The 27,874-nt window shown below is 40.3% G+C and overlaps 1 protein-coding gene across 5 annotated transcripts in view; it reads left to right on the top strand.

The window, feature by feature from the left end:
- RAI14 (retinoic acid induced 14) overlaps positions 1-27,874 on the top strand; it is an 87,028-nt gene that overhangs the window by 5,443 nt on the left and 53,711 nt on the right. For 4 of the 5 annotated variants that reach the window (XM_048291673.1, XM_048291671.1, XM_048291668.1 and 1 more), the window contains exon 2: positions 5,269-5,360. In XM_048291673.1, the coding sequence (XP_048147630.1) occupies positions 5,325-5,360 (36 nt within the window). In that variant the 5' untranslated portion in view covers positions 5,269-5,324. Of the gene's footprint in view, positions 1-5,268; positions 5,361-14,791; positions 14,884-27,874 lie in introns of those variants that run through there. The other variant, XM_048291670.1, reaches the window with a different exon arrangement.

The raw sequence follows: 27,874 nt of genomic DNA, 5'->3' as shown, positions 1-27,874 counted from the left end.
GTGTATCCTCAGAGGCTGGTACTGCTTCACCTGAATCCATTGAAAGGAAATTTAACATTTGCAAGTTCCAAATATCAAAGGAAGTGTAAGAGTAAAGAGTTGATACAAAGTATATCACAGAGAGGAGTGATAGCTGTAGACTTGTTAGTGTTGCAATGTCTCTGGCGCTCTAACTTCTGGGCTCAGACGCTTAAATTTGTACAGTTCAGCACATCCTTGCCAGTGATTTGTGAGCAGATAGAGGGAATGCACTAAGTTACCCAAGGCCCTTGCTATCTCTGATGTCTGATTCTGTTTAGAGTGGGATTAACTGTATATAAATCACTCCCACTCTTGTGTAGTGCTTGGGCTTCTCGGTGCATTTTTCACTGCATTTTCATTAGTAAGTAATAGTAGATTAACCAAGCCAAGAATTATTTGTCTTTATAGGTAACACTGAGTTTATAAAATTCTGTTTCATTTGACTTTCCCTATGATAGGAGGGTGGGTTACTCAAGATGGAAAAACTGAGCTGTGCTGATGAAGAGTGGGGAAATATTCCTGTAGCTTTTGGTCACATCATACATGCTTCTCTGATTTGGCCTGAGAAGTGGAACAATATGCTCAGCTGGATGGAAATAGGAAGTAGTCAGGGGAGGTGGAGTGTTGGGTGGATTTTTTTTTAGGACAGAGTGGACTTGCTGCATTTATGTGGGAGCAGCCAAAGAGGCTGAGCAATGGCTAATGCCTCCAGGCAGTACTGTGACTCTGGCAGTGTTGAAGAGAAGCTTGGGCTGGAGCACATTCTTGGTATTGGAGGGTAGGTCAGGGAAGCTCAGGGATGGGAAGCATTTATGATGTTGGATACTGAAGGTGATCAGCAGAAGGGATGCATTAGTGTTGACGCCTCTGGCTGCTTCCCAGTGCTGGCTGCTGCTGGGCTGTGCTTCTGGGTCAGAACTGGGCTTGTGATTTAGAAAGTGATCACCCAGAGGATAACTGATGGTGTGCTTTGGGGGAAGATGCTTCTGGGGCCCCTTATTTTCCCCATGAGAGTAGGTGTAGTCACACAAAGGAGGTTGTAAGTGTATAGCAGCAGCAGTACTCTTCCACACTCCAGACCCGTTTTTCATTTCCCCCACACCTCTGTGTGTGTTGCCAGATCTTGCGTAGAGTCTGTAAATCTTTCCTGTAATCTTTCAAGGTTAAAGAAGTTTTTCTGAAGTGTTTTTGGGAGGGGAAGGGGAAATTAGTTGATATTAGTCATGCTTTGCTGTGAAAGAGCTCTGTGTGAGATGGAGTCTTCTCAGGGTGTTCTGAAAGAGGTGCAAGATTTTTGACACCTAAATTAATTGAATTCAGCACTTACCAGTGAGGAGTGACTCATTAGCATGAACACTGTGCATAATATACGGTTTTACTGTAAACTTCCAGTTTTACTTAGGGAAAATAAGGCTTTTCCTTGTTGCATCACTGGATCTTTGGCCCCTTCAAGGAGTTAATTGTAACATTGTTTGAAAGGCCTTGCTCTGGTTTTAATGTAATTGAATGAAAGGGGAAAAAAAATGTCATTATTTTTGTTTACTGTGGTTTGCACAAATCTCACTATAAATCAGTGGGGAAGATTATCCTAATCTGTTTCCTACATTTAAACCTAAAGATTGCATTGTGTATTAAAACACAGTTGCAATGAAATTATTGAGGCCAAAGATTACCACCACTTCAATGTCTCTTGTTTTAGCTAGATAGGTTTACCACTGACCTAAAGCTGTTTTTTGTGGCTTGTATTCCTCAAGGCTGTTTCTTGACATTAAACTAAAGGAAGATGAGATAGAGGAGTAGATATTTAATTTTGGACCTAATGGTTAAAAGCACGTGATCAGCATTAGCTGTTGAGAATCCCCAGAGTTAAGCACTTATCTGCTGCTAAGTTGCTGCAGCTATGAAATGACAGTGCTCGGTATTTATTACACATTCGTTCTGAAAGTGGAGAAATGCCTCTGTTAGTAGAGATTGCTTCTTGTTAATACCTGTGATTCATTGCAGAAATATTGTTTTGAAGTGTCTTGATGCTCTCTAGTGAATTTCTAGTAGTCACTTCCTATCTTGTAAAACAGGAGAGTATTAATGGCGCTTCCTTTATCCCCCCTCGGGCAAATGAACAGTTGTCATAAAGCTCTGCCGAATCAGGATGCTGACCTCTTTTTGCATCAATTCCAATAATTACACCCTTTGAGAGGGGACTTCCTCTTTAAACAGTGACAAGAAAATGCAGCCCTCACCACTTCATGCATTTTTATCTCTACAGTTGAAGGGTTATGGGCATTATGATGCACAAACTGTAATCTTAATGTTTATGTTTAACTATATCTTATGGAAAAAATACAGATGTGAAAAACACACTAAGCTTGGGAATGCTGTTTTTGAATGCTTGAGCATGCTTTTTTAATTACGCTGAGGATTTGAGTTTCACATTCAATGTATAAAATGCACTTATGCAGGAGGTGAAGTATGTGGTGGGAAAAACACGTCTTCTGACAGAAACACTTCTTCCTTTCTCTCAAGAGGGAGAGTAACATACTATGAGTGCTTGCAAGACTTGTTAATTAGACTTTGCTACAGGTTCCTCAGAGAAGAGAGTCCAGCTTTGCAGCTGCTGCATGTGTGTACCTACAAGGAGTTTTCATCTCTCCCACTGCCTTGTAATTGAGCACTTTGTCTTCCTTGGGAGCTATAATAAATCTTTTGTCCATAGGAGCCAAAAATGCTGAGGGAGTGGGAAGGGGGAAGGACAGCCTACAGCAGATAATTCTTTGGCAATCTGTATGTGAGGAAAGATTTCTTGTTTTTAATTCCCTGTGCACAGGATTTATTTATACTTCATTAACTGGTCCAATTAAACATTTCACTTCTTTTAGTCAAAGTATATTTAAGTTATAAAACACAAAATTCTGTTAAGTTTTGGATTTTGTGGGATATTGTGTTATGTTTCACATCTTTAAACTTTCTTTACATTGTTGGTTTTTTTTTTTTTTTCTCTTAGCAGTTTGGGGTTTGTTTGGTTTGGTTTGATTTGGGCTTTTTGCTGGTGTGCTATGTAAAGAAAGCCAGGTAGATAACGGTATTTGTCTTGTCTGTACCTTGGCATTTCTGGTCTTTGCCGCTCTCATCATTCTTGGTGTTACCAGATGATGATTTGGGAGATTACTGGGCTCTTGTTGAGGTTCAAGCTCCTTTCCAATGCAGGTTATGACAGCTGATTTGCAATTTAAACACTTTCTCCAAAGTTTGGGTAGGTGTAGCAGAAACAAAGTGGTATGCTTCTCTCAGAGCAATCAGAAATAATTCCTTCTTTTTGATTGTTCGGTTATAATTTTTTTAATTTACTTTTTTTACTATTTCACAAATATTCCATTCCACCCAGGAAAAAGCTAAGAAATTTTCACCTACGTCAGGGAGTGACAAGGTTCTGCAAAATCTATTTTCCTTTTTTCTTTTTGCTTGCTAAAGAATTAAACAAAATGCCACAAGCCCATTTTCCTTGTGATTAAACGCAAGAATTTTGAATGAAACCCCTTTCTCATATACCTGGAAGCAGTCAGGGACCTGACATGGCTTGAAAATGACTGCTTAATTAGACTTAGAGTAATTTAATTCAATTTAATGATTTTTAAACGACCTACAGAATAACTCCATCCAGATTACCTACTGCTACCTACTGGAGGGATTTGGCCTGTGGGAAATGTGTTTGTGTGTATATAGAGTATGGGATTTTTTTGTTTGTTTGGGTTTTTTTTTTTTGAAGAAATGTACTTGAGTTTGTCTTAAATGGGTGCCAGATAAATATGGGTTTGAACTAAGTAACACGTTTACTTAGCACTGTTTGCTATTCCTGAATGGTAGTTAGGGTTGTATTTTGTGGAAGCAATCATTCTACTAACGGTATACTGTGTAGTTGGATTTATAAAACTCATAGAAGAGTGATCATGTAGAACATAGCAACTTGCCCTATAATAATGAGATGTACTTTTATGAAACAACTGAATTGCCCTTAGGTTATCAAACTGTAATCTGCTGTTTCTGAAGAGTGATGTGAAACATAGTGACCCTGCATGACCTATTTGAATTTATGCTCCAGTCCTCATTTCAGTTATTTATTTGTCTGACTAGACTTGTAAAACTTTTTCTGCTTTTTTTTCTAGGGTTGAGGGAGGAAGTTTATACAGCTGAACATCCTTAATTTTAAACTGTTTCTTCAGAAAGAATTTGTATAGCAGCTAAAACTTGTAGATGAAACCAGCTAACTATCTCAGTAAACATACTGTAGAACTAGAAATGTGGAACATTTTTACTTAGGTGCATTTGCCAATCCAGACGTTAGTCTCTCATTAAAATTTTCTACTGTGCTCGAGGAAAAAGCACATTGCCATGCTATTTTAGTATTCTGTTACCTGTTATGTTTGCCCTGGATTGGCAACCTGTGGTATCACTGAAGCTTTCTGTAGGAAACTTTTCTCCAGACACTCACTTTCCTCTGTGAGAGTTTGCAGCTTGTCTGTTGCATTAGTTTTATATGTTTGTTCAACTGCTGCTTTCCTTCATGTGAAAGGGAGGAAGGGGGAACATGACTGTGATAGTGCCCTGCCAAGTACAAGCAGCTATGGCTCTTAAGAATACACGTACAGTCCCTTATGGGGAAGAATCCAAAACAATTCTTCCAGCAATAACCTCTGTCTTGCTCAGGCAATTCTGTCTGCTGTGTTATGTTGAGCTGTCCTAGTACGTGTCCTGCATGGTTTAAGGACAATTTTGAATTTGGTTAGTGGTTAGACTTGTGCATATGATAGTGTTGGTATCTCCTACCCAGTGCAGACCACTGGTGATAGGATGGTGAAGTTTTAATGAATGCTTGGCTTGCTTAATTATGATTTTGCCACTTTACATATGGCTGTCCTCATGATAATATTAAAATAGGCAGTGGTCAGGGAAATCTGCTCATGTATGAACAAGTTGGTGATCTAATTATGTGGAGATGTATTTAGTATAACAGGATACACAACTGAGTTTTTGGTAAATGTTTGTTCTGTTCTTCATTGGTCAGATTTAGGCTTACTTCTAAGTTTAGAGAAACAGTTAGAAAGTTTCCCTTCGGTGACTGTTAATCTTTTTTAGAGCTTGAGGGCTAAATCCTCAAAGGGTGATAGAGATATGTAAATTCAATTCTGACCTGCCTGCCAATGAACTGAATAGTATCAAGTTGGAATCTTTCTTTCTTTCTTTTTTGTTTAGATATTGAAGAAGAGTAAAAAGCTCCTCAAAGGTTTGGAAGGTTGAATGTGATCAGCATGAAGAGCTTAAAAGCAAAGTTCAGGAAGAGTGACGTAAGTATTTCTGCTCAGTTTGACTGCTGGTTTTCATGCTGGAAACAAGTTCTTCACTCCCACCTTGATAAGCTTGCAGGTTAATGAATTACAGAGAAGAAAACCTTTTTGCAAGCACAAAGGCAACAGCTGAGTACAGTATGGAGTAGGCTGTTTCTATTTGTAGAGCCATTATCTGTTATGCAAAGTAACAGTATTTTGCTACCTTGGTCCCATAGCTGAATCATGCACACGTCTGTGGGGTCTGCAGAACTTCTGTTGGATTGTGCTGGTGTCCAAATTGGAACTTTGTTCCAGGTTTAGGATTAAGCCTAGTAAGGACTTTACTACCCAATCATATTTCTGTCTAAGCCTAGTGCTGTTCTTATCAGTGTGGTGTTTGAGCACTTAATGTACTGTCTCCCCAGTCTGTGGCAGGGTTTCTTTGTCAGCAAGAATACAGGAACCAGCTGAGCAATTAAGGCAGCTGTGGTTTATCAGTTCTAGTATGACAGGAGGGGTGGATTTGAGGCTGGAGCAGTGAGGAAGGAAGACATAAATATGGAGGTTCTCAGGAGAATCTTCAGAACAGCATTTAGAGAGACATTAGGCTGCACATCATCTTGCTTGTAGTAGATGTATCAGTGGAGACCCAAACTTCTACATGTGTTGTAAGCAATACTTCCCTTGGAGCAGTGGAACTGCTGTAGTCCAGTCCTGTTCTTGTCCTTCTATTCCTACTACTATGCATTCCAAGTCTTTGTGTTGCTAGTAAGAAGTCTGAAATAAGTGCGTTTGTGTTTAATTGACTTTCCAGATACTGTGTGGAATTTGTAACAAATTTTCATGATCTGTGAAGAATGTGGTGTTTCATTCTTCATCCTAAATTTCTGTGCCCTTTTGAAAGAAGTGATGTATTGTTTGTCATCGCCAGATTTGGTGATGGTGTCCTGGAGCTTAAGATCCTTAGGTTTGAAAATGGAGCATCTTAAGAAGTTTTGATGTTCCGGAATAAAGTTACACAGTGCCCTCAGTGGGTGTTTTGATGTAAAGATGGTCTCATGGTACACCATTAGAGTGATGTGTCTTTATCCAGCCTGTAGTGCACATCATCAGCAGCAGAAGGTAGTTACTCTTGTGGTGTAACCTGCAGATGTGCTGACTACTACTTTTGAGCCACAAGTTAGCATTTGGTTAGCATTTGGTACAGCTGCTGAATTGGCGTCCTTGCAGCAGTGCTGGTGGATGCTTTACTCCTTCAGTTTAGCAAGAGGTATTTCTTAAAAGACTGCCTCTATAAACAAGCTAAATATGTCAACCAACCTTTGCTTTCTAGAACATCTAGAATATTCCAGAAATATTGTAATTTTGGGTGCAGAGGGAAACATTTTTCACTACTTAGCAGTATTTGGTTTTGCTGGTCATCAGACTGAATCAGCCAGTGCCACATTGTCTTGTGGCACTTCACAACAAGTAAAAATAGTATCACAAGTCTCTCATGTCCCATCTAACTGTTCAGTTTAGAACTGCTAGAGTTCCATGGCCAGACATTGTTGCTCCTGTTGCAACAAGCAGCAGCAGTTGCTATTTTGAGTTCACCCACATCACTAAAACTGTTAATAGGCATCTGCTCGAGTAACGAGAGCAGTCTGTTGGCTAATACGTGAACACACTTGGAAGTCAGGTGTGCCCATGTGTTAGGATGACTTCATGCACACTTTTATGCTGCTTGCCTGGGCTGCTGCTCTAGAGCAAAGGCTAAGTGACATATGTGGTGAAACCAGACCTTGCTGTAGCGAGTCCAGCCACTGTCATAAATTGCACTGATTCACTTATTCCTTACTTATCTAGCCCTGATAACTTGTGTACGCCTCTCCCCAAAATCAAGGGCAGTCTGAACATAATTGCTGTTTTGGTACTACTGCTGTCTACTGGCTGGAGACAAGGTTGACCGCAAAGGATTTTTCAGATACCTAAAATTTAGAAACGCAGCTCTAAGAGCACAACAGTCTAAATCCATGACAGTCTGGTTTCCTCTGTTTTGAAGCCAAGCCTTAAGGGCATAATTCAAGACAACCAACAAGAGCTGTCCTATATTTTGTGCAAGATAAGCAAGGAAAATTATCCTTCTCTTCAGTTCCCAGAAGCTGCTCTTAGCTACAGTTTTTGAGGAGGAGAAAAAGGATGTCTTTTTAATGGGAATTAGTCAGTTGTATTTGTATCTCAATTCACAAGATGTGGTAACTGCTCTTGGATTGGAAATGAGGGTAAAATCAGGGATGGACTGAGTATTTTTCTCATCCCTTTCTAAAGGAAATCTTTAATATATTGTAGTTTAGAACTGAAGATGTCTTGGGGTAAGGAAGACTGCGCTTCTCTGTAACCTCATTGTTAGCATAAAAAAAATAAAGAGTGGGAAGAGTAGGAAGTCTTCAAGGTGTGTGTGAGACATAGGAATTACACAACACTTCTCCAGCAGTAAGACTGGAGAAACTCTGTGCTGGAATGAAGACAATGAAGGAAATTTCACTGATGTACTGAAGCTTTCTAGGCTTTCCTGCAGTGGCTGAACTGAAAATGAGCATAACTACTGATATTCAAGTGTATTTCTTGGTGTCCCTGCCAAAGGGCATTGCTTTGGTGCTTGAATGACACCATGCTTGTGGAAGAGATGGCCCTGCTCCCTCTTTTTTCACATCTACTCTTCTCATTTTGAGGGTATCTGACCCTGCAGTGAGCCAGGTCAAGCACAAGAAATGATGTAAAATTACTCTGTGGGGTGAGTGTCAGCTGGGTAACTCCCTGCTCTGTGTTACTGTAGGGTCAGCCCTGAGAGGAATGGTGGAAGTAGGAGGAACAGCAGGCCGTCCCTTCCTCCAGCTGTTGCTTGGTTTAGCTACATTGTCAGATCACACCCTGAGAATATTGGCCCAAAAGCACAAAGGTGGGCATGCCAGCAGAGGAGTTGCAGGAACACACAAGTAAATAAGGCTGCTAATTTAAATATTTAGCAGAATTTGTACAGTCCACAGCTGAGAGATAAGAGTATGACTCTTAGATGGAAAAGAGACTCCTCACTTCATGCTCTTGCTGCATTGCTGTATCTCACCTGATTTACTGTGTGTGAAGCCAGCCCCATTAACTGGAGAATCCTTTGTCCTTGACACACTTAATCGCTGTGAAATCCTTCCTGGGGGTGACTGTTGCCATGTGAACACGTGTATTTGGAGAGAAGGAATGGGATTTATCGCTCTGTCACAAATGACTATTGTCAAAGTATGATGTGTAGTCACAGGAGGATGCTTGTAGACTGGGAATCTGTGAGCAGGGTGCCTGGGTGGGAGCAAATGCCAAGACTGGAAGCTAAGCAGTGTATGTGCACACTTAAAGAATGTGTAGGCAACAGAAACCACAATCATGTCTTGACAAAGCAACAAGTCTCTTCTGTCTGAGGAGCTGTATTTTCTCCACTCTCCTCAGCTCTTGCTTCTCGTTATCAAACTCAAAACCTGCCATTAAACACATAAAAGCTGACCACCTAAAAGGATGACCATTTTAATTGTTGATAGAGGCTATCAAATGTAACACTTGAGAAAGTTGCTACCAGGACCTATCATTTCAGAGTTGAATTTGTTTACAGACAGTCCACAGTTTATTCACACAGTGAAGAATGAATGTCTCTACCCAGTAAGACAGAAGTTCTTCATTGTTTCTGCTTAGAAAAGCAGATTTTGAAAAATTACAATTAAAAATATGGCTACTGATGTGTTATTAGGTCTCTAATACTTGAGATTGGAGTGTTTTCTGTAGTAACTAGTCAGTTTGTGTCCTGACTTCAAAAGCATCTAGAATCTTAAACAGTGGCAAAGTGGATTTTCAAATGTGTGAAGATTAATCCTGTCTAAACATGTTTTGCCTACTGCTTATATATGACAAGATGCTCGTCAACATTTTTAGGCACCTACACACATTTAAGTATCTAGCTCTTTGATACGAGGATTGTGTAAGTGTTTAAGTGGTTTGTTTAGGTAGATTGGCTTTTAACCATGTTCTGGGTTACCCTAGAAAAGGCAGCTTGTCTGAAGGCTCTGATGGTTTGGATTGTTTTCAGTGTCTTGTCTATAGGAAAAACTGAAAAGTTTTAGGACCCTTTTCTGTGGGTATTGAAGATCAGCTGAAAAACACGTTTGACAATTGCTATCTTGTCGAATGGGACGAGAAGGTTAGAATTGCGATTTGTTTCCAAATACCTTCAATACTAAATAATTAAAATAGTAGAGTGTCTTTTGAAATTGAAAATTGACTGTGCAGTTCAGCAGAAAAGGTACCTATTGTCAGAATCAGAGCCAAGACAGGCTGGGATTTCCCAATGCTAATTACCAGCTCTAACTTCTGGTATTTCTGGAAATGCCCATTTGTTGTACTATTATGCGGGGGTTGAGAAGTTTGCAGTTCTAATAAAAATTTCTGCTTTCTGGCCTTTGCTGTAATCATCGTTCCATAAATCTCAAAGTGATGAGGCAGTTAGGTATGTTGTAGTGTAAAATCTCAATCTTAATCTGGACTCTATGCTAATTAAGCCTTGGCATTTCTTTTTAATGCCAAATGTTCGAAGTAGTGAGTTTCCATTTAGCAGTTTTTAAAGTATGAAAAGCTAAGTTACTTGGGGGTCTGGAATGGAAAGATTGCTGGGATACATTCAGTGGAAACCTGTGTTCGTGTGTGCTCTGGGCTGAATGTGTGAGAGAACAAAACTTGGGTGGGGCAACTTGAAAAGTAATAAAGCAGGATCTCCTGCAAACAGCCCTTAAATTGCTCTGTCCACTGAAAACTACAATTAACCTAAAAAGGAGCATGGGATTGAAATTTGCGGTATCTGCTTTGTACATAGATACTTTCAGGGTAATTGTGACAAAGAAACCCCCACATACAAAGGTCACTCTGACAGAAAAGTGAAATGACTGTTGTTTGACAAATGTGCACAATTATTTAGAAAACGAACTACTGAAGCTTGCTTTTATTTCAGTGCCTTGCTTTTATTGTGTGTTGGATTGAATCAGCCTGAAACACATCATCACGACTGTAGCTTTTGCTCAGATTATTGTGTTCTTCAGTAGTAATCTTTGGTTCCACTATACAGCGTGTGATGGAAGGCTTGATCTCTGGCGTGTACGGACTGCCCTCAACCACCTCTTCTTGGGAATGGAAAATTAAACCTTCTCTCCCTCTTGAAACAGGTGCTGTGGCTCCTGATTCTCCCTCCCTCTGTTAGGAGTCAAGGGTTTTACCTTCCACCCCATGTTCTGCTATTTGGCTTCATGCCTCTGGTTCTGGACAGCATAAGACTCTGCTCTACTCAGCTTGCTCTGCTTTGTCCAGGAAAGAAATTAAATGTGTTCTGTGTATATTAGAATAAGACCTGCTGCCTCTTCCAGTCAGTCCAGTGTGAACCTCTTGCCATCAGGTAGTGTATTTTCTTTACTATTGACAATAGGAATGTCCTCAGAGTACTTATAAGATTATCTTATCCAGGGGAACTGTAATTCTGGTGTACAGGAGCCCCCTGTGAGGGGGCCAATATCAGCCCATAAGTTATGTAGCATCTCTTTTAATAGTGAAAAGGAAATGTAATGGAGAAGACAAGTGAAGACTGACCAATAAGGGTATGGGAAAACAGAAGGGAAGCAAGAAGGTCTGAAAGGGATGAGAAAGGAGGGACAGTTGAAGGGTCAGAGTTACTATTTTGGTAACTGTTCTGTGAGAAGAAAAGCAACTGGGCTCCTGTGGGTTGCCTGTTGATCATCTGTCTCTAGATGGGAAAGTACGAAAAGTGTTTAAGACTAAATAACTTGCAGATATTCTGTAAACAACCTGCTGCATCTCCAAATATTTGAGACAGAAAGGAAAGGAAATTGGTTAAATGAGAACTGTGCTCTGGTGTTTGGAATTACAGTAGAGAAACCTGGATGGGAGTTAGTTTACTTTGAATGAACACATGGTTACTTCCTAAAACAGGATTATGAAATGGGAGGGAGTAGGAAGAAGAAAGGCAAATTGGCATATACAAACTGGAAAAAACTAGTATTTTTAAATATATGGGTAACAAGAAAGGAATCTTTTTGTGTAGAAACATTTCTTTTGTGTCCCTTTAAAGGGAGCACAGAAGTTTCCAAGGCCTGAGTTTGGAAGAGTTGGAAAAATGCAATTGTAATTTTTTTATTTTTATTGTTTATATATTTAGTTTATATGTTTGTTTATATTTAGTAAGAATTAAATGTAAAGCAGAATAAATTTTAAAATTATAAATGAGCAGTCTGTGTGTCCTTACTGTGGTACACTATATCCCCTCTTCCTTTTTGGCATTGCTCATGCCTGATCTGATATGTCCAGCTGTTGAAGTTGTCTGTTAAGATTCATGTAAAGGAGAGGATTTTAAGGAATGGCCCAGTCTTTATGTTTGAAGGCTTTTGTCTTGTTTTTTGTTGTTAGTAAAGACAATTTGCTGTGAATATCTGCTGTAATATTACCCAGTGAATATAACACCCATATGCTTTATTTTAGGGGAGATTTGAGCCTTTTCATTCTGTGCTTATACTTTGGTAGACTGTGAATAGTACAAGCAGACCACAAATGCTAGGGAGTTAGTCAGGCTGAAAGAGGTGTGTTGTTTACCTGATTACAGCAATGTGTTCTAGTGCTATTCTTCAAGAAGCTGTTCTGATTGTGTGTAGTCCAGGCAAATGCCCAGCACTAGGGGATTTTTTGCTTTTTTTGATTTTTTGCCCTTTTTTGCTTCCTTGCACATTGTCACACTTGAGGAGTACGAATATATGTCATATGTGTTCTAAATATCTGTGAAGCTAAAGCATGGAGTAGAATTGGTGTCAGTGGCTATTCTTCCCAGGAAATGGAAAGTGTGGACTTGTGTAGCTGTACTGACACTTGAAAACCTATTTATTGAGCTATTTTTCCTACTTTAGGACCTAAATTATCTAGACAAAGCTGCAACCTTAAGCTTTTAAAAATACTGTTAACATGTGGTAGCAAAAGCCATCACAATTGAATGTGTTTTAACTACAGCTTCAAGATGTCTTAATTTCTTAGACTCACAGTTTATATCCACATTTATTGTTACTACAGGTACTATGTCTTCCTGTATTGAGGTTGTTATGTGGACTTAATATTTACCTTCAAATATTTTGAGGTAGAAAACTCTTTAAGTGGTGTTCTTATTCCACGTGACACTAGTGCTACTTTATACGATTTGGATTTTAAGAGGTGGCATAGTATAATTAACAGAACATAATCTGAAACTTCAGCTAAATTTACTCCTGTATAGCTGTCTGACGACTCTCATTCCCCAGATGTGCTGTGTGTGTATGTCTCGGATGAAATACACAGCTAACTGTCCAGAGCACTTGCATTGACTTGATTGCAATGATAAAAGCAAAGGTATTTTAATAACTTTGCAAATGATGTGGTTACCGATGCGCGTGTATGTGTCTGACATACCTGTGTGGCTCAGTTCATGGGTGCTTACCTCTTTCCTTTCATCTTTGCTTCTTTGCTGTGTGTGGTGGAAACTTCTTAGGAGTCTCACAAACTTGGCTAACCTGTCTGCTTATCCAGAGCCTGAAACAGGGCCCTTTGAAGTCAGAAGAAAGATTTCAGTCTGCTTGGCTGACCATTGAATCAAGAATGAAAACCAAAATTCTGGCTCCGTGGATGCATATGGTGGGCTCCAGTGAGGGATGGATTTCCCCTCAGTGCAGCATAAGAATACACTTGGATATTGAAGATGCTCAGACTGGCATGTTATCCAACAGTAGCTTCTTTTTGGGGTCTAGAGGAGGTTGAGTTTTCATTACGTAATGATAATCCTCCAGCTTTTTTTTTTCCTTTGGGATTGCTTATGATATGATGTGATACTGTTTGACAGGACAATGGCAACCCATTACATCTAGTTTCAATCTATCCTCTTTTAGTTTCAAACTGTAACCCTTTGTCTTATTGTCTGTAGAAAAAGTCCCTTTCCATTGTTGTGTACTAGCCCCCTTAAAGTATGAAAAGGCCACAATAAACTATTCTGGAGCCTTCTCTTCTTCAGGCTGAGCAACCCCAGCTCTCTCAGCTTGTCCTCAAAGGGGAGGTGGTCCAGCCCTTTGACCTCTAGTGGGTCCCTGTCCTTCCCATGCTGGGACCCCAGAGCTGGATGCAGTGCTCCAGGTGGGTCTCAGCAGAGCGGAGCAGAGGGGCACAATCCCCTCCCTCCCCTGCTGCCCACGGGGCTCTGGATGCAGCCCAGGATACGTTTGGCTCTCTGGGCTGTGAGTGGCATGGCCGGGGCATGTCCAGCCTCTCACCCACAGCACCCCCAAGTCCTTCTGGGCAGAGCTGCTCTGGGTCTGTTCATGCCCAGCCTGTGCTGATACTGGGGGTTGCCCTGACCCAGCTGCAGCACTTATCCTTCTGAACCTCAAGAGGTTCCCACAGTCCCACTTCTCGAGCTTGTTCAGGTCCCTCTGGATGGCATCAGGTCAAACATACCTCTCAGCTTGGTGTCATCTGCAAATTTGCTGAGAGTGCACTGGATTGCACTGGCTGTGTCACAGATGAAGACATTGAGCAGTACTGGTCCCAGTAAAGGCCTCTGAGGGACACCACGCATCACTGATCTCCATCTGGACATTGAGACATTGATGAATACCTCCTGCATGCGGCCATCCAGCCAATTCGTTATCTACTAATCAGTCTATCAAAGTCATGCCTCTCCAGTTTAGAGAGTAGAATGCTGGGAGAGGCCGTGTGTTAATCACATTATTTCTATGTGCTTATCAGGGTAAGAAGCAGGACACTTTTCTTTAATTCCTCCAGCTAAGGGAACTGAGTGCTGTGGCTAAGGGAACTGAGCAGCATACCACGTGCTTATGCCTTACGTTTTTGAGAAGGACTGCAAGTTCAAGCTGTCTTGGAGTGTATTACTGGCACAGTAAAAGCATACTTAAGGATGGGATATTTGTGGATTTCTTTTTGACCACCCTGTTGTATTCCTGTCCCACTTGGTACAAACAGCCTGTTGCTGTCTATTTTCCTGGATTTGTCTCACAACTGTCACCCATCCTGCATCAAAGTGTGATAAATGCAGCAAGCAGCAGTTGTGCATCCCTGCAGCCCTGGTGTGGCAGATAGGGCTGTGCATGTGAAGTGCTGCACAGCAAGAAGCTGCCCTAGGCTTCATGCTGGACAGCAGTTTTTTTCCAGTAGTGAATACCACTTCTTAATGCATATGTTGTTTGCTTGTAAACTTGGAGTTGCTCAGTGTGTTTTGGTTTTGTGATTCGCAGTGTAGGTTCCTTGTGTGCAAGCCAGGTCTCGTTTCAGCTGGATTGCTGTGCTGGTTATTAAGCATGTTGTGCACTCGAGAGGAAGGTTGTGTTTCCACGTGTTTGTGAGGAACGCTTGCTCAGATTAATGTCACAGCAAAAAGTTCTTGAAAGTTTCCAGTGGTGATGCACTGCAGCTATCTCCGTTTACTCAGATGATGGTAAGATGCATGAGGTCACATGTAGGCTCTTAGTTTTTTAGGTTTGTGAGTAATTTCCTTAGAGGGTAATTTAAGGGAAAAAATGTAATTTACTTTAATTTATATTGCTTTCTAAACTGTGATATAGTGAATGGGATGGGACAAACCTGAGCAGTGTGGGGAAAATGGCTACAGGTAAGTTTCTTCTGTTGAAGAGTGGCCACGTTTCTGTTAAATGGCCTAGGATTTTGGGATAATGTATGATATGTTTTCTCTCATTTTTATATGTGGATGCTTGCTCAGTCATTACACATGAGGTGGTAAACACCAAAGTTTCTTTATTATTTTCTTCTTTTAATTTAAGCTAGCTGGGGGAGCATGGGACCCCCTCCTTTGGCCATAGAAGCTTGTGTCAAGACTCTTCTCATTCACTCATTCTCACCTTGCATAGTTTTCGGCAAATGAGCAACTATGGCTGCTGTTTCAATCTGTAAAATACACAGTATCTACTTCATTTAGCCTTGCTTAGTTGGAGGGAAGGCACCCAGTCCAGTCTGAGAATTTCTGATGCAAAACGGAAGAACATGAAGCATGAAGTGTTCTTCAGAGACTGGGAAGGCGAGTTTAGTAAATTAACTTGTAGCTGAAATGTATTTGTCATTTTTAGTGTTTTTCTTCTGCTAGCATAAGAATGTAATTATTATGCCATGGAACTCCATACAGGGGAGCTTCCATGCCTGGAATTTAGATTTATAATCTGCTTCCTCCCACTTCCAAGTCCAAAGTATCCTGATATGTTTAGGTGAAGATCAAGTCACTTTATGATTTACTCTTGAAATGCTAAGTTGCCTGTTTGCTGCAGTGGTGGTTGGGGTTGTGTCTCCCTATAAGTGAACAAAAAAAAGTCTGCTATCTGGAAATTGTACATAAATACTATTTAATGACAAATTTCTTCCTGCTCTTTGGCAGTAGCAATTCTTCCACTCATTTTCCTCTCCCGTCTCCTGGATAACTCCCATAGGTTTAATAACTGTGGCTGGGGCAGAATTTTAATTTTCTTAAATTTATGTTTGTCTTTTAAACACTAATAGTTTTTCTGATGTTTGGGTCCCCTCCTCCCACCCTCCACTGGTCTGTAAATTACCTTAGCGGTGCTCAGTATCTTCAGTTTTATGAACGTAGGATTGTTTTCGCCCTGTACACACAGCAAAGACAATTAGAAAATTACATTCTTTGACATAAGAAAAACAGTCTTGTATGTGGTACATGCACTGACGGTGGCTGTAAACAAACTTAGTACCATCTGATTTGGGGGGGGTGTGTGGAATGGATGCTGTAAATCTTGCCACTGGAATTCATTTAAGCTGCTAGTTGAACAGCATGAGAACTGCCAGTGCAGTGCAGTAAAGGAAGGAAAGGTCAGAAGATTGGAAAAAGGGCTCTACCCCTCATCTTTTAATGCAATTCTTTGCAGTCCTGTGCAGGGACTTATTATCCCACTTTCACACCTTAAAAATAAGGGAGAGGTGTGGAAAAATGTTTAAATGGGGTAATTGTTGTGGATAGAATAGTAATTCTGCAGTGCTCAAATACTGTGGAAACATGGGGACTGTGTAAATTCTCTTTAAGGAGAGACAAGCAGTTTCTACCACGCCCAGATGAACAACTTTCTGAGCTGCACATAGCTTGAGTCTCACCAGACTGTTCTGACTTTGGTATGTCAGCTGGCTGTGGTTGTAAACCTCCATCTCTTGATTCTCCCCCAGTTTAAACTCAGTGGGTAGCTGGTGTTGCACACTGCTGGAGATCTGTCCTGCTTTGCAGGGCACTTGAGTTTGTCTCAAATGTGTGTAATAGGACTGCATGAGGGTTCCATTAGTAAGATTCAGAGGGGTGACTTTAAATAGAGAAGCTGTAAATGGCCCTGATGATAGTCTCCTTTAATCATTGTTTCTGAGAAGCTGAGACCTGATTTTATCATGACAAGGTGCTAAAAACTTTGTAGGACCACATCTTCTACATTTTAGTAGTTCAGTTGTAGGATTACTCACAGTTTTTGTCAGTGCATGATCATGGTCTGACCTAGAACATGTTTCCTCCTCCTGTTTCCAGTGTGTGTGTGGGATTTTGGATGAATTGTCAGTTTTCACACACAGCTGAAATGCATCTTCTTTTCAAGTATGTTTGAGTAATCCATAGTGATTAGGCAAAACAAGTAGGAAAGAATGTGATCTTGCTATATGCCATGATTGTAATGACCTCCATTTGAAATAAATCAGTTGTTTGTCAGAAGACTCATGTCTGCATAAGCACACGACATTGCTGCAGACAGGAAGTGCCCTAGTCTGTTGACCTCGTCTCCCAGGGAAAATCAAAAGTTCTCATTAAATTAAAATAAAAAATAACAAAACCAAGAAAAACTCCCCCAACTTGTCTTAGTGGAAGATGAAGGCAATAATATGTATAACCTCTTTCTTTTCTGTTGTTTATGAATGTGCAATCTGATATTTAAATTGCTTTTAAAACCTTTTTAATGCAGCTGAAAGGAGTGAGGTCAGATATATTTTCTTAGTGTTATGTTACACTCCACAAGGGTGAACAGAAAATGGTTTAAAGGAATGCCAAGAAGCCCCTATTCCCTAACCAATTCCCTTGTCTTCTCTTAACCAGCTTTATTTCACATTGCACGCTTCAGCTGCTGTGAGCATTTCTGGGTTGAGTATAGGGGCAGGTTTCACTGTGTTCTTAAGTTACAACATCCAAGTTCCTTTGCCTGCAATTTAAAGAAGAAAAGTGTCTGGATTTTAAATACAACTGTATACAGACCAAGCATGCTGAAACAGAGATCTTGCTGTATGCATTTCTGATCTGTTAGAAATGGTAGGTGTGCTATGCTATTAACACTATTAATGTGAGAAGAATATTCATCACAATTTCCAATTATTACCCCTGTTCTCAGGAATTTGGATGTGAATTTATGCAGTACTATCCCCATTTATTGACTTTATTTCTTTATTTCTTGAATTCTAATTCTTCTGTTTCTAGATAGGTTTTCTTCAAAGCAGCCTTTTTTTTTTTCTTTTTTTTTTTGTCTTCAGGTCTAGGTATAGAAAATTGAAAAAAACTTACATATTACCAAATCCGTGCTCTTACAAACTATCAACCTCCCATCCCCCAAGAAACCCCAAAAAAACCCCACCAAAACCCCAAACCCAGATTCAGATGTTTCAATATTACACACTAACTAAAATGTTTAAGACTGTTTATACCTCTTTGCTGGTTTTGCTTGTCACCTAGAATATCTAGTTAAGTAACACAAATGAACATCTTGTAGAAAATAAATTTTGGAAGCAGGTATTTCAAAGAGCTGCAGGGGAAGTAGCCTGTTTTCTGGAGATGCAGTGATCTGTATGCAGCATGAACTTGGGCTTCCTGCTATTCGTGGGTAAGTCCCTTCCTCTGTGGGGAAGGTTACTTGCTCTAGAGTAAGTCACCGCTTTCTGAGGCTTTGAACAGATGTAGTGGAGGCTCTCCTAACACCTGGTTTCTGGTCTAAAAGCTCATAGATCTTTTCATACCTGAGCTGGCTGATTCTAGGGGTGCATTTGGTGGTTGGTTAATAGGGCAAAGCTTGCAAACGTTGACAATGTTTGCCAGAGTGCTGCCACAATGAACATGCAAGGCTAGACCAGAAATGAACCAAATTCCTTCACAGAGTGTGTGTGATGTGGATTTTTGTATGGTCTTGTCTCTTCATGAGTCATTTCAAACACATATGTGTTAAGTGTAAGTTCCAAAACTAACCTACTGCTTATCTTAATATGTCCTTAAATAGTCACATCAGGTATTATCCTGGGCTCTTTCAAACTTGGATATCAAGCCAGGATGTCTAAAGTATGACAAAACTAGATAAGCTGACCAGTAGCATTGGTACACGACCAGGAGTTTAAACTTACTGATCTTCAGCTCCTGTCCTGTTAGGAATATGCAGTTGCAGCTTCTGGATGCAGTAATTTGGCTTTCCAGGGTTCAGCAGCTTTGCTGACCACCAGGCTTAGGTGATCTCTTGTGACAGTGTTTACAGAAGTCATAAATATTTGCACAACAGTAATTATTAAAGAGGACTAGGAGCTGTGGTTATGAAATCCATCACCCATAACAATAATTAACATTGAATGGTTGTGTAGAAGGCATGGAGTATGCTAAGAATCTACAATCTGGACTGAGTGCCTGCTACATGAGATCAAAACCGTGGTTGTTGAACACTGTAACTTACTAAACATGGGGACAGGACCTTATAATGAAATTAGAGGGTCTTCTCTAGTCTTTCTGACACTTGTAATTCTAGACTTAATTGGGTTTTTCCATGCAATTAATCCTTATCAAATGTGTGATTTGTTGTAGCTTGGGGTTGTAAGGGAAGACTCAAAATCATAGAACTTCTGGTGTCACACCCCTCCCTCAGCCTGCATTTCTGGGCAGTTTTCTGTCTGTTCCTGGACTCTTTTGGTAGGGGAAGGCACCAGCAGAGGAAACAGCCTACCATATTTCTTTTTCCTTCAGGAGTACTCTGGCCAAGTCAGCAAGACCTCTGCTGGATCTTTAACGCTACTTGCTTCCTGCAGGGGTGGGGAGGTCACCTCAGTCTCCCTTTGTGGGAAAAGGGTTAAGACATTTGAGATTGCCTACCACTGCTGAACCCTGGAGAAAAGTTCTTGGTTGGAAGCAAAACAAACAAAAAAACTGGAGGAAAAGAGAATATGTCTATTGACATGGAGTCTGAGTTTTATTTGAAATAGAAAAATAGGAGCTTGCACTGACATGAATCATCATCATCATCCATGTTCTGTTTCTTGTTTTCAGCTGATAGTGGGTGGAGTTCAAAAGTATTTCAAGCTAAACTAACTTCAGAAGACACCAGCTTGGGAGTGAGTTACTATCGGCCTGGGCCTCTATTGTCCTCCTACAGCTTTGAGGATCTTTTTGGCGTTTCTTCATGTGGCTTTTTCACACTGCCCTTGAGGCACTGTGCTTACCAGTACATCTTAGTTGTTGTTACTGCTATAATGAAAAGCATCACTGCTAAGCCCTGCCTTCTTCCCTCTTTCCATATCCCTTTGCTGTTCCCAGAAGCTTATTGTGTGTCTGTCTGTACCACAGAGAGCTTGTACTGGGCCAGGATCTTGCTATGCTTAATGCTGTTATTTTTATCTTCCCTTCTTGCCTTTCCAGTTTGAGGGGTTCTTCTTTTATGAAGTTTCGTTCTGAAATGAAAGCCACATTTCCTGCTTATAAAAGTACCAAATGCAGATGATCCTACCTTAAAAGAGACACCGTGCTTGTTTGTGGAGCCGAGGGTACAGCGTAATTTGTGCTATGCAGACATTCCGAACATTAATAAATTCCAATCACCCAAGTCGATGAAAGACACACATTATCTGTTTCTGGCAAGAATTATATTGCATCTAATTAGGCCCAACTTTAGAACATAGCATTTCATGAGGAAAGTTAATTACAATGCTCTTAGTCTTTGTTACAAGAAAGCAGTGCTGGGGAAAATCAGCAGTTAACGTTAATTTGTGTTCTCTTACTTAATACTTAACTGTCTCAGTCTTTTAGTATGTAAGCTTGTCAGAGCTGCCATGCACAGCAGTTTCTGGGGAGAATGTTATTTCAGCTGATGAGAATGACAGAGAGAGAATCTTATTTCTAGTAGTGGAAATCAGCGTAGTGTTCATGCAGTTCTCCCTCCTCAATGACTCAATACAGAAAGTGCTTTTAAGGGAGTTAATCAATTAACTTTTTTTGTAAGTAAGGTGAGGGCCGGAGCTGCTGCCATTGGTGTTAAAAAGTTCTATTTGTAAACTTTCTTACCTTCCTTTTTGATCCCACAATTTAAACCTCCTTTCTGAGCAAAAATTTATGTTGCAAATGTGACCACATACCCTGCAGAAGTTGTAAGAAAGTAAAGTGACCCATTTAGGAAACATCTTAAGAGCGTTTGCAGTGTTTCTTGTGATTGGGCAGAATCAGTCTTAGATTCCTTAGATTGCACAAGGTCCTTTGTGAGAAGCAGAGCTAGTGAAGTGTGGCCTCCCTGCATGGTTGTTTTGTACTCCTCCACTTTATCAGAGTACCTGTGGTTTTCCCACCCTAGCCTTCACTGTCTGCTGCTTCTGCTCTTTCTCTGGCATCTGTGCAGAGGCAACTCTCTGCCATCACTCTCTCCAGTGTCCCCCAAGTGCTTGCCTGGCATCACACGGTGTCTGCTGGGACTGTTCCAAATTGCTAAAGCAGGTAGCTGTGTGGCATTTGACAGATCAAACACAACAGCTGAGCTCATGCTGCAGCCTTTGGTGGAAACACAGTATTATTCTTGTCAATATAATCAGTTTTTCATGAAACTTGCATGAGCTTATTTATCTTGGAGACTGCTTTCTAGCTTTCAGTAATCTTGGAGTAGGTATACTGGTATAGAATGATTGCATAAACTCCTGGGCAGGTTGGGGGAAAGGAAATGGCACTGAATTAAATTTTATTTCTAGAGAAGCAATTCTGGAACAGGAACAGGACCCTCAAACCTGTATTGCTGAGTTTGCTAAAACCAGCTTTATCAAGGGCTGAAGGTTTCTCTTGGTCACAAAGTAGTGCTAACAGAAAGCCACCAGCTGGGCCTTGTTTTTGAAGCTGACAATTTATATTTAAGAATAGGGATGTGATTTCTTCCTGTGCTAAATAAACTTGTTAGGAGATCTGATTCAACTCCATAAAATAGTTGGAATTATGAAAGTAGTGTTGCATTGAACTTGTTTAATAAAGCTACTTAACATGGTTGTTTTGAAGACTGTCTTGATTTCATCAAGCATCTGGCTATACTTGCAATTTGAGAATAATTAAGGGTAGATTTTTTTCTCTAGTGCTTTGTGCAATGGCACTTTCAACCCTGATGGAAACGTTAGGATTGAACTCTGACACACATCTGCCTGCATTGTTTCTAATAAAATAAGTAGACCTCTGCCTTTTGCAACATTACAATTTTTTTCCTACGTGATATCATGTATGTTACGTTGGTAGGATCATGTGTGTTACGCTGATAGGTGTAACCTCTTGTCAAAGAACAGTCATATTCTGTCACTGTCTGACATTGTTTTGAGAACTTTAACAGTACAACTTGCATCCTGTTTCTTGCTACTTTTACACTGTTGATTCAGACAAGAAATGAAAGAGAATAAGATATTTTGTCATTATCATAATTTTGCTTTTTTGTATGGTATAAATTTTCCAGCTTCACTCTTCAGAGGTTATTGACTCTAGCATGTCTGATGATGAATGTAGAGGAATGCTGTCTGCCTGGTGCCTGTCTGTCCATGTTGCTGCCTCCTCCAACCTGTCAGGGTGGCAGAGGTTTTAGGGGAGGAAGCTATTGAGATGCCTTGTCTCAGGAGACTTTGCCTAAAAACTGGCAGTCATTAGATAATTTTCATGCAAAACCTGCATCTTCTGTACAGGAGATACATACAGCATTCTCCCTGTTTTTCTCATTTCTTCCCATGAGCCTGTTACCTGGACAAGGTGCTGTAACCCAGTGAACAGTCAAGATGTATTACTGTGATAGCAAATCTGTCTGACAGATTCTTGCATCTCAGACAAAACACAAGTGAGGGGTGGACTAATTCTGCGATACAGGTTCTGTGGTATAGCTTGGGAGATGCTCTTTCTTTGAGAAAGAACTCTTCATGGTCTCATTTGACTTTGCTTAGCTTCCCCTCTGTCTTCTGAGACCAGCAGGCAAGATGATCCACTGTAGGGAGCATCTACACTGGTATTTGCTTGTCACCTAGAACATCCAGTTAAGTAACACAAACAAACATCTTGTAGAAAAGAAATTTTGGAAGCAGGTATTTCAAAGAGCACAGATGTAATGACTTCCGTAATCTTTCTCTCTTAAGCACACACATGAATCTAAGTGCAAAAAAGGATTGTTTGGAGTAGATGAACTAAAAGAGTTGTGGGATCAGGTTATTGAGACAGTGAGATTTTGCCCTCTTCTGTGGGGAGTTGTTGGGACTTGTAGCAAAATGCATCAAACCACAGACTGCATAGCTTTGAGGAAAATAATACATAGTTGTGATACCATCTCATTTGAGCCGTACTGTTTCTGCTTGTGGTGTTTCAATGGTGCAGTTGTTTTGTGAGCCTGGGATGCTCTCTGGAAGGATACAGGGCCAGCAATTGCCCATCGAGTCATCTATGGCAGAGCAAAGACTGCAGCAGGAAAGTATGTTGGAAAAGCAAGTCTTGAAAACTTGCATTCAGTGGTAAAAATGGGACTTTTCAGTTCTGCCCTTTGTAAAACACAAGCAGTCAGTGGCCTCTTCATTAGTACACTTAAATGCCTGATGCAGAACACGGCAGAGACCTTATTGCACATATCTCTTTTTCCTTCATTGCTTGTAAGCTGGGTTGGGTTTGCAAGAAATAGCTCCGGTTCCCATTGTCATCTGAAATATGAACTCTGCTTTACATTCCTGACCTGTAACAGAGCTATTTCAAAAACATGCTTTTTCTCCTCCAAAACAGCATGTGTTGAATTATAATGGCCCATCCTGCAATGCAGACATTTTAATTTTCAACAGGCATGAACGTCTGCAAGGAGGTGAAAGTTCAGGGTGAGGGGGGAAGGCTAACTCAGAAAATATGAACAGAAATATGTTCCATTCCCAACCCTCTGTTCTTCAGAGCATTCTCACCAAAAGAAATTAAAACCAGAAAGAATTTTAAAAGGATTTTTATCTTGAGAAGAACTTGATGCCTGTTTGAGGTTTGGAATGTAAGTCATGGGTAAAAAGCCATCTTATTTTTGTGTACAACTTCACAATATTTAGATGGTGGAGAGAAAATGCACCTTTCAAGTCTAAAAATAGATCTGTAATTATGCATAATATGTAAAGATAACTGACTGTCTCGCTTAGCCTTGGCATTTTGGCCTATAGGAAGGGCAACCTTCTGCAACCAGTGTTTTCCTTTGAAAACATTTGACATTCTTCACGCCTTGTAAAGCATGTTGTCTGCAAGTTGTGTGCACGCTATTGAGCTGGTTAATTTAGGCTCCTGATGTATCTGCTGCTCACTGCTCGCCTGGCTGTGCTCCAAGCAGAAGATGAGCGGTTTGCCTAGTGGGAGAGAAGTTCTTGCTGGTGTGGTGTGGTTGAAGATTTTTGTAGCTCAGGGACTGAGCATCATGAGAGGTAGCTGCAGTGGTAAGTGAGGTATCAATTTTACTTCTGGTAAAACATAAGGGTTTACGGTTTGAGAGAGAAGTTGGGGGTAAGTAGCTAAAGAGCTTAAACTGTGGTGGTGGATTGACTTTTGTAGAGTTCTGTAAATGTCTGCTTGACTTCCTGAGAGAAGGGAAACTTCAAGTCAGTTTTTTGCAAAAGCAAATCCACTGCATGAATGCTGTGTGTCAGTAGGGCAGAGGAGATGGCACAGATCACTCGTTCCTCCTTAGGCAGTCTTGTGGAGCAGGAGGGTGTTACAAGTGCTAACATAATAGGGAACATATCTCAGCTGAAAGGATGTAGAAACCTTGTCTGACAACACTGTGGACAGAATTAAAGCGAGGCAGTGGAGCTGTCTGTTTTCCTAAAGCCTGATTTATGAAGGAATTCACTTCTGACAATTTGGTGATAAACATTGTGTTTCTTAAAAAAAGAAAAAAAGTGCAAGCATCACATATGCTTTGATTTGTGAGTAGGTGAGCTGCACAGGTGCAGTAAGAAAAGGTAGAAACCTAAATATGGATACATGTGTCTGTTCAGAAGAAATGCTAAAATAGGAGGAAATTGTTAAATCAATGCAATGAATTCTAAACATATGATATTTTCCTTGTGGCCAGCCTGTAGCTTTTGTTGACCCTGTTGCTCTGGCTTATTGATTATCCCTGAGATGTACGTGTGCCTTAATAATGGGTGAAAATTGGGTTCAAATTCCCTGTGGCAGTTTTAAAATACATATGTGTAAATGTGTGCTTTTTTCTTTTTAATTGAGTGGTTATAAACGTTCCTGTGTCTGTGTTCATAGATTGATTGTGAAGTGAATAGTTTGCAAATAGTTAATCTTTTTACTTTGTTGAAGCCCAGCTGACCTAGCGGTGTGGAAGACGGGTAAGTACAGAGCATACAGCTCAGTCTGGCTGACTGTGGAAAAGGTCCCCGGGATAACACTCTGCATCCTCCCACCTAAACAGTTAAGGAAACTGGAATGCTTAACCGTGCAAATCAGATACAATTGTACTATCTGAATGGATTCTTTGCCTTTTTTTTCGGCTGTTGGTGCAAGAAATGCTCTTTTGTGCTGTCTTCAGAAAACAGAACAAAAGTATTCTTGAATACTGTGCATCATGGTAGATGTGTTGAACTCCTGTTTTATAGATCCTTCCAGTTCCCCTGTGACTGTGTTTATTGTAGGACTCCACAGTTTATTTCCCAGATACAAATGATTTTAGGTTCAGTTTAGGAGGGGCAATTTCAAGATGAGTCTGCTCTTCTGTTGTTTTAAAAGTCAACATGAGTATTTGTTCCATCATGTGTCCCAAAACACCGGTTCTCCATTCCAGAGATTGTATTAAACCAATGAAATCATTGGTACATTTTCTACATTTGGTGGGGAGAAAGTCTACTTAAATGAATAATTTTGGTATGATACTTACTTGTTGTCTGTACAATCCCTAACAAAAGCAAACAAACAAAGAAAACCCCCTGTGTGTATGGAAGCCTTCTGTCACACCATGGCAATAATACTCACCTATATAGTAGGATCTGGACACAATTATTTTCTCCTTTATTTCATGTTGAAATTCTAGCTATGCTGGGAGAGTAGTTGAAGTATGAACTAATTTGGTGGTTCTGTTCTTTGCTGTCCTTGTGTTTTGCTCAAGCACATAGAAATTGACTGACTGTATACAAAAGAGAGAAAAATTTTGGTAAAATACATCTTGTGAGTTCTGCCAGAGCTGTCTGGGAGTGGTCTCCAAGGTAACCAGGCTTTTCCTGACATAACTCAGTAGCTGTATCTAAAATAAGTGCTGGTAGTGGCTGCCTGGGTGCAGTAGCAAGAAACGTCGGTTTTTATTGAGCGCAAGTAATTAGCTCTCTGTTTTTGTTCCAGTGTTTTCTGTAGAAATCATCCATGTGAGACAGGCTCTGCCACCTCTCTTAAAGTGTTCAGAATTCACTCCCAAGCTGCCAAGGTCAGAAGAGACCGTGTCTTGAAATGTGGTTAACTTCTTGGGTTGAGAATAAATCTTTTCTCTGCTTGTCTCCACAGTGATTGCTCTTTCAGCCAGCTGAAAAGCAGAATCGACTTGGTTTGGTGGGAGGTGCATGTACAGACAGAGAAGTACATAATGAAGCCTGGAGTTTTGCAGGCCTATAATATACTTCTTAATCATTTTTGATGGCTTAAAAGTAGTAAAAGTGTTGCACTACAGCATCTGACTTCTAGTTCTGCTTACATGCAAGGATTATTTTTATTGGCTTTTTTATTGCATGTTCCGATCCCATGCAAACAGTGTATCAGGATCATAAACAACATAGTATGTCATTTTGGACTTTACACTGAAATTTTATCGTTTCTGTTTGCAAAATTGTGACGTCTCTTCAAATAGCAGTGGCATGACTGGCTGTAGTGCTTGAGGTAACTTAGAGCATGTATAGTGTGTCAGGATGTATGGACTGTGTTGATAAAGCTCAGTTAGACTGGCTGTCATCCACTTTCCACTTCAGTTTTCCTGTCTGACATTAAATGTTTGGAAAACTTTTTGCATAGGCATAGAAATAAAAGAATGACACATTCTAAAATAAAACAAAGCTAAGGAAGTGGCTAGCTACCCATGAAGCTCAATATTAATCTAAAACTTCTACTTCCAAATAATGTAATATTCTCAGAATGTTTCTCATTTGCCAGGATGTTTGCTGCCTTCATTAAAAAACAAAACAAAACAAGACCCTCAAAATAACTCAAAAAACTCCACACCAAAACAAACCAAAACAATCTACCAAAACAAACCTAAATTCGAAATGGTGGAATTCTCCTTCCCTCATTTATACCTGATGTTTATTCTTTCTTTTAATTTACAGCGTGAAAGCTTATATTGCAGAAAAGTTCTTTTTAATATGCCATGGAGGCCGCAGGTAACCACTGAGCAATCACGTCTTGTTCAATCACGAGCATTTGCCTAAAAGAAAGTGGTACTGGGGATGGCCAGGCTGTAGTGAGCGTAGCAGCCCAGTTTTACAAGGGGGAGCACAATAAAACCAGTTCAGTGGCTGGGCAGGCATTCAGCTAACAGCCTGAGGCAACGTGTTGTGTCAGGGACTGAGTACAAAGCCTTGGACAGCTGCAGCACAGAGGTTTAATTTATAGTGACGTTGCAGGGTGCGTGCCAAAACTTTCCTCATTCCTAAGGAAACACTTTCCAGTGCATAATCGTTCAGCCTTGTGGAGTTCTTTAGAGATGCTGAAGAGAATTTTGAGCCTTTTTTTCTCAAGCAGTAGCAATGTTCTCTGGTGAGATTATGAAGGAATTGTCTGTTCACACTTTACTGTAATTTCCATAGTCACTACAGTAATATTACTCCCAGATTTTGCTAATAGCAGTGTCTTCACTGTAACCTCTTCTGGAAGAGTAACAGGAGGTTGATTTCACTTTCTTAGCTTTGTCAGCCTCTTCCCATTCAAATAACATACCAGGCCAAAATCTTTAGAATTTGATTTCTCAGAAGTAATTGAAGGGCTATTGTGAAATACTATGCAGAGCTTTCCAAATAGTCCTTGATTTTTCTTTTTTTCCTTAGAGCAGTGAAGATTTTTAGAAGGATGAAACAAAACTGAAATGTGGTAATTGATAATTCAAAAGTTTTAAAACATATTCTTTTACTTGCACGAGGGTTCTTGAAAGCTTCCTTTTCAAATCCATATTTAGGTACATGAATAAGATATTTAGCTTTCA

The sequence above is a fragment of the Corvus hawaiiensis genome, chromosome Z (assembly GCF_020740725.1).
Source record: "Corvus hawaiiensis isolate bCorHaw1 chromosome Z, bCorHaw1.pri.cur, whole genome shotgun sequence".
Taxonomy (NCBI): domain Eukaryota; kingdom Metazoa; phylum Chordata; class Aves; order Passeriformes; family Corvidae; genus Corvus; species Corvus hawaiiensis.
Note: the sequence above shows the minus strand (reverse complement) of the source record. Positions and strands in the feature narration are given on the sequence as shown.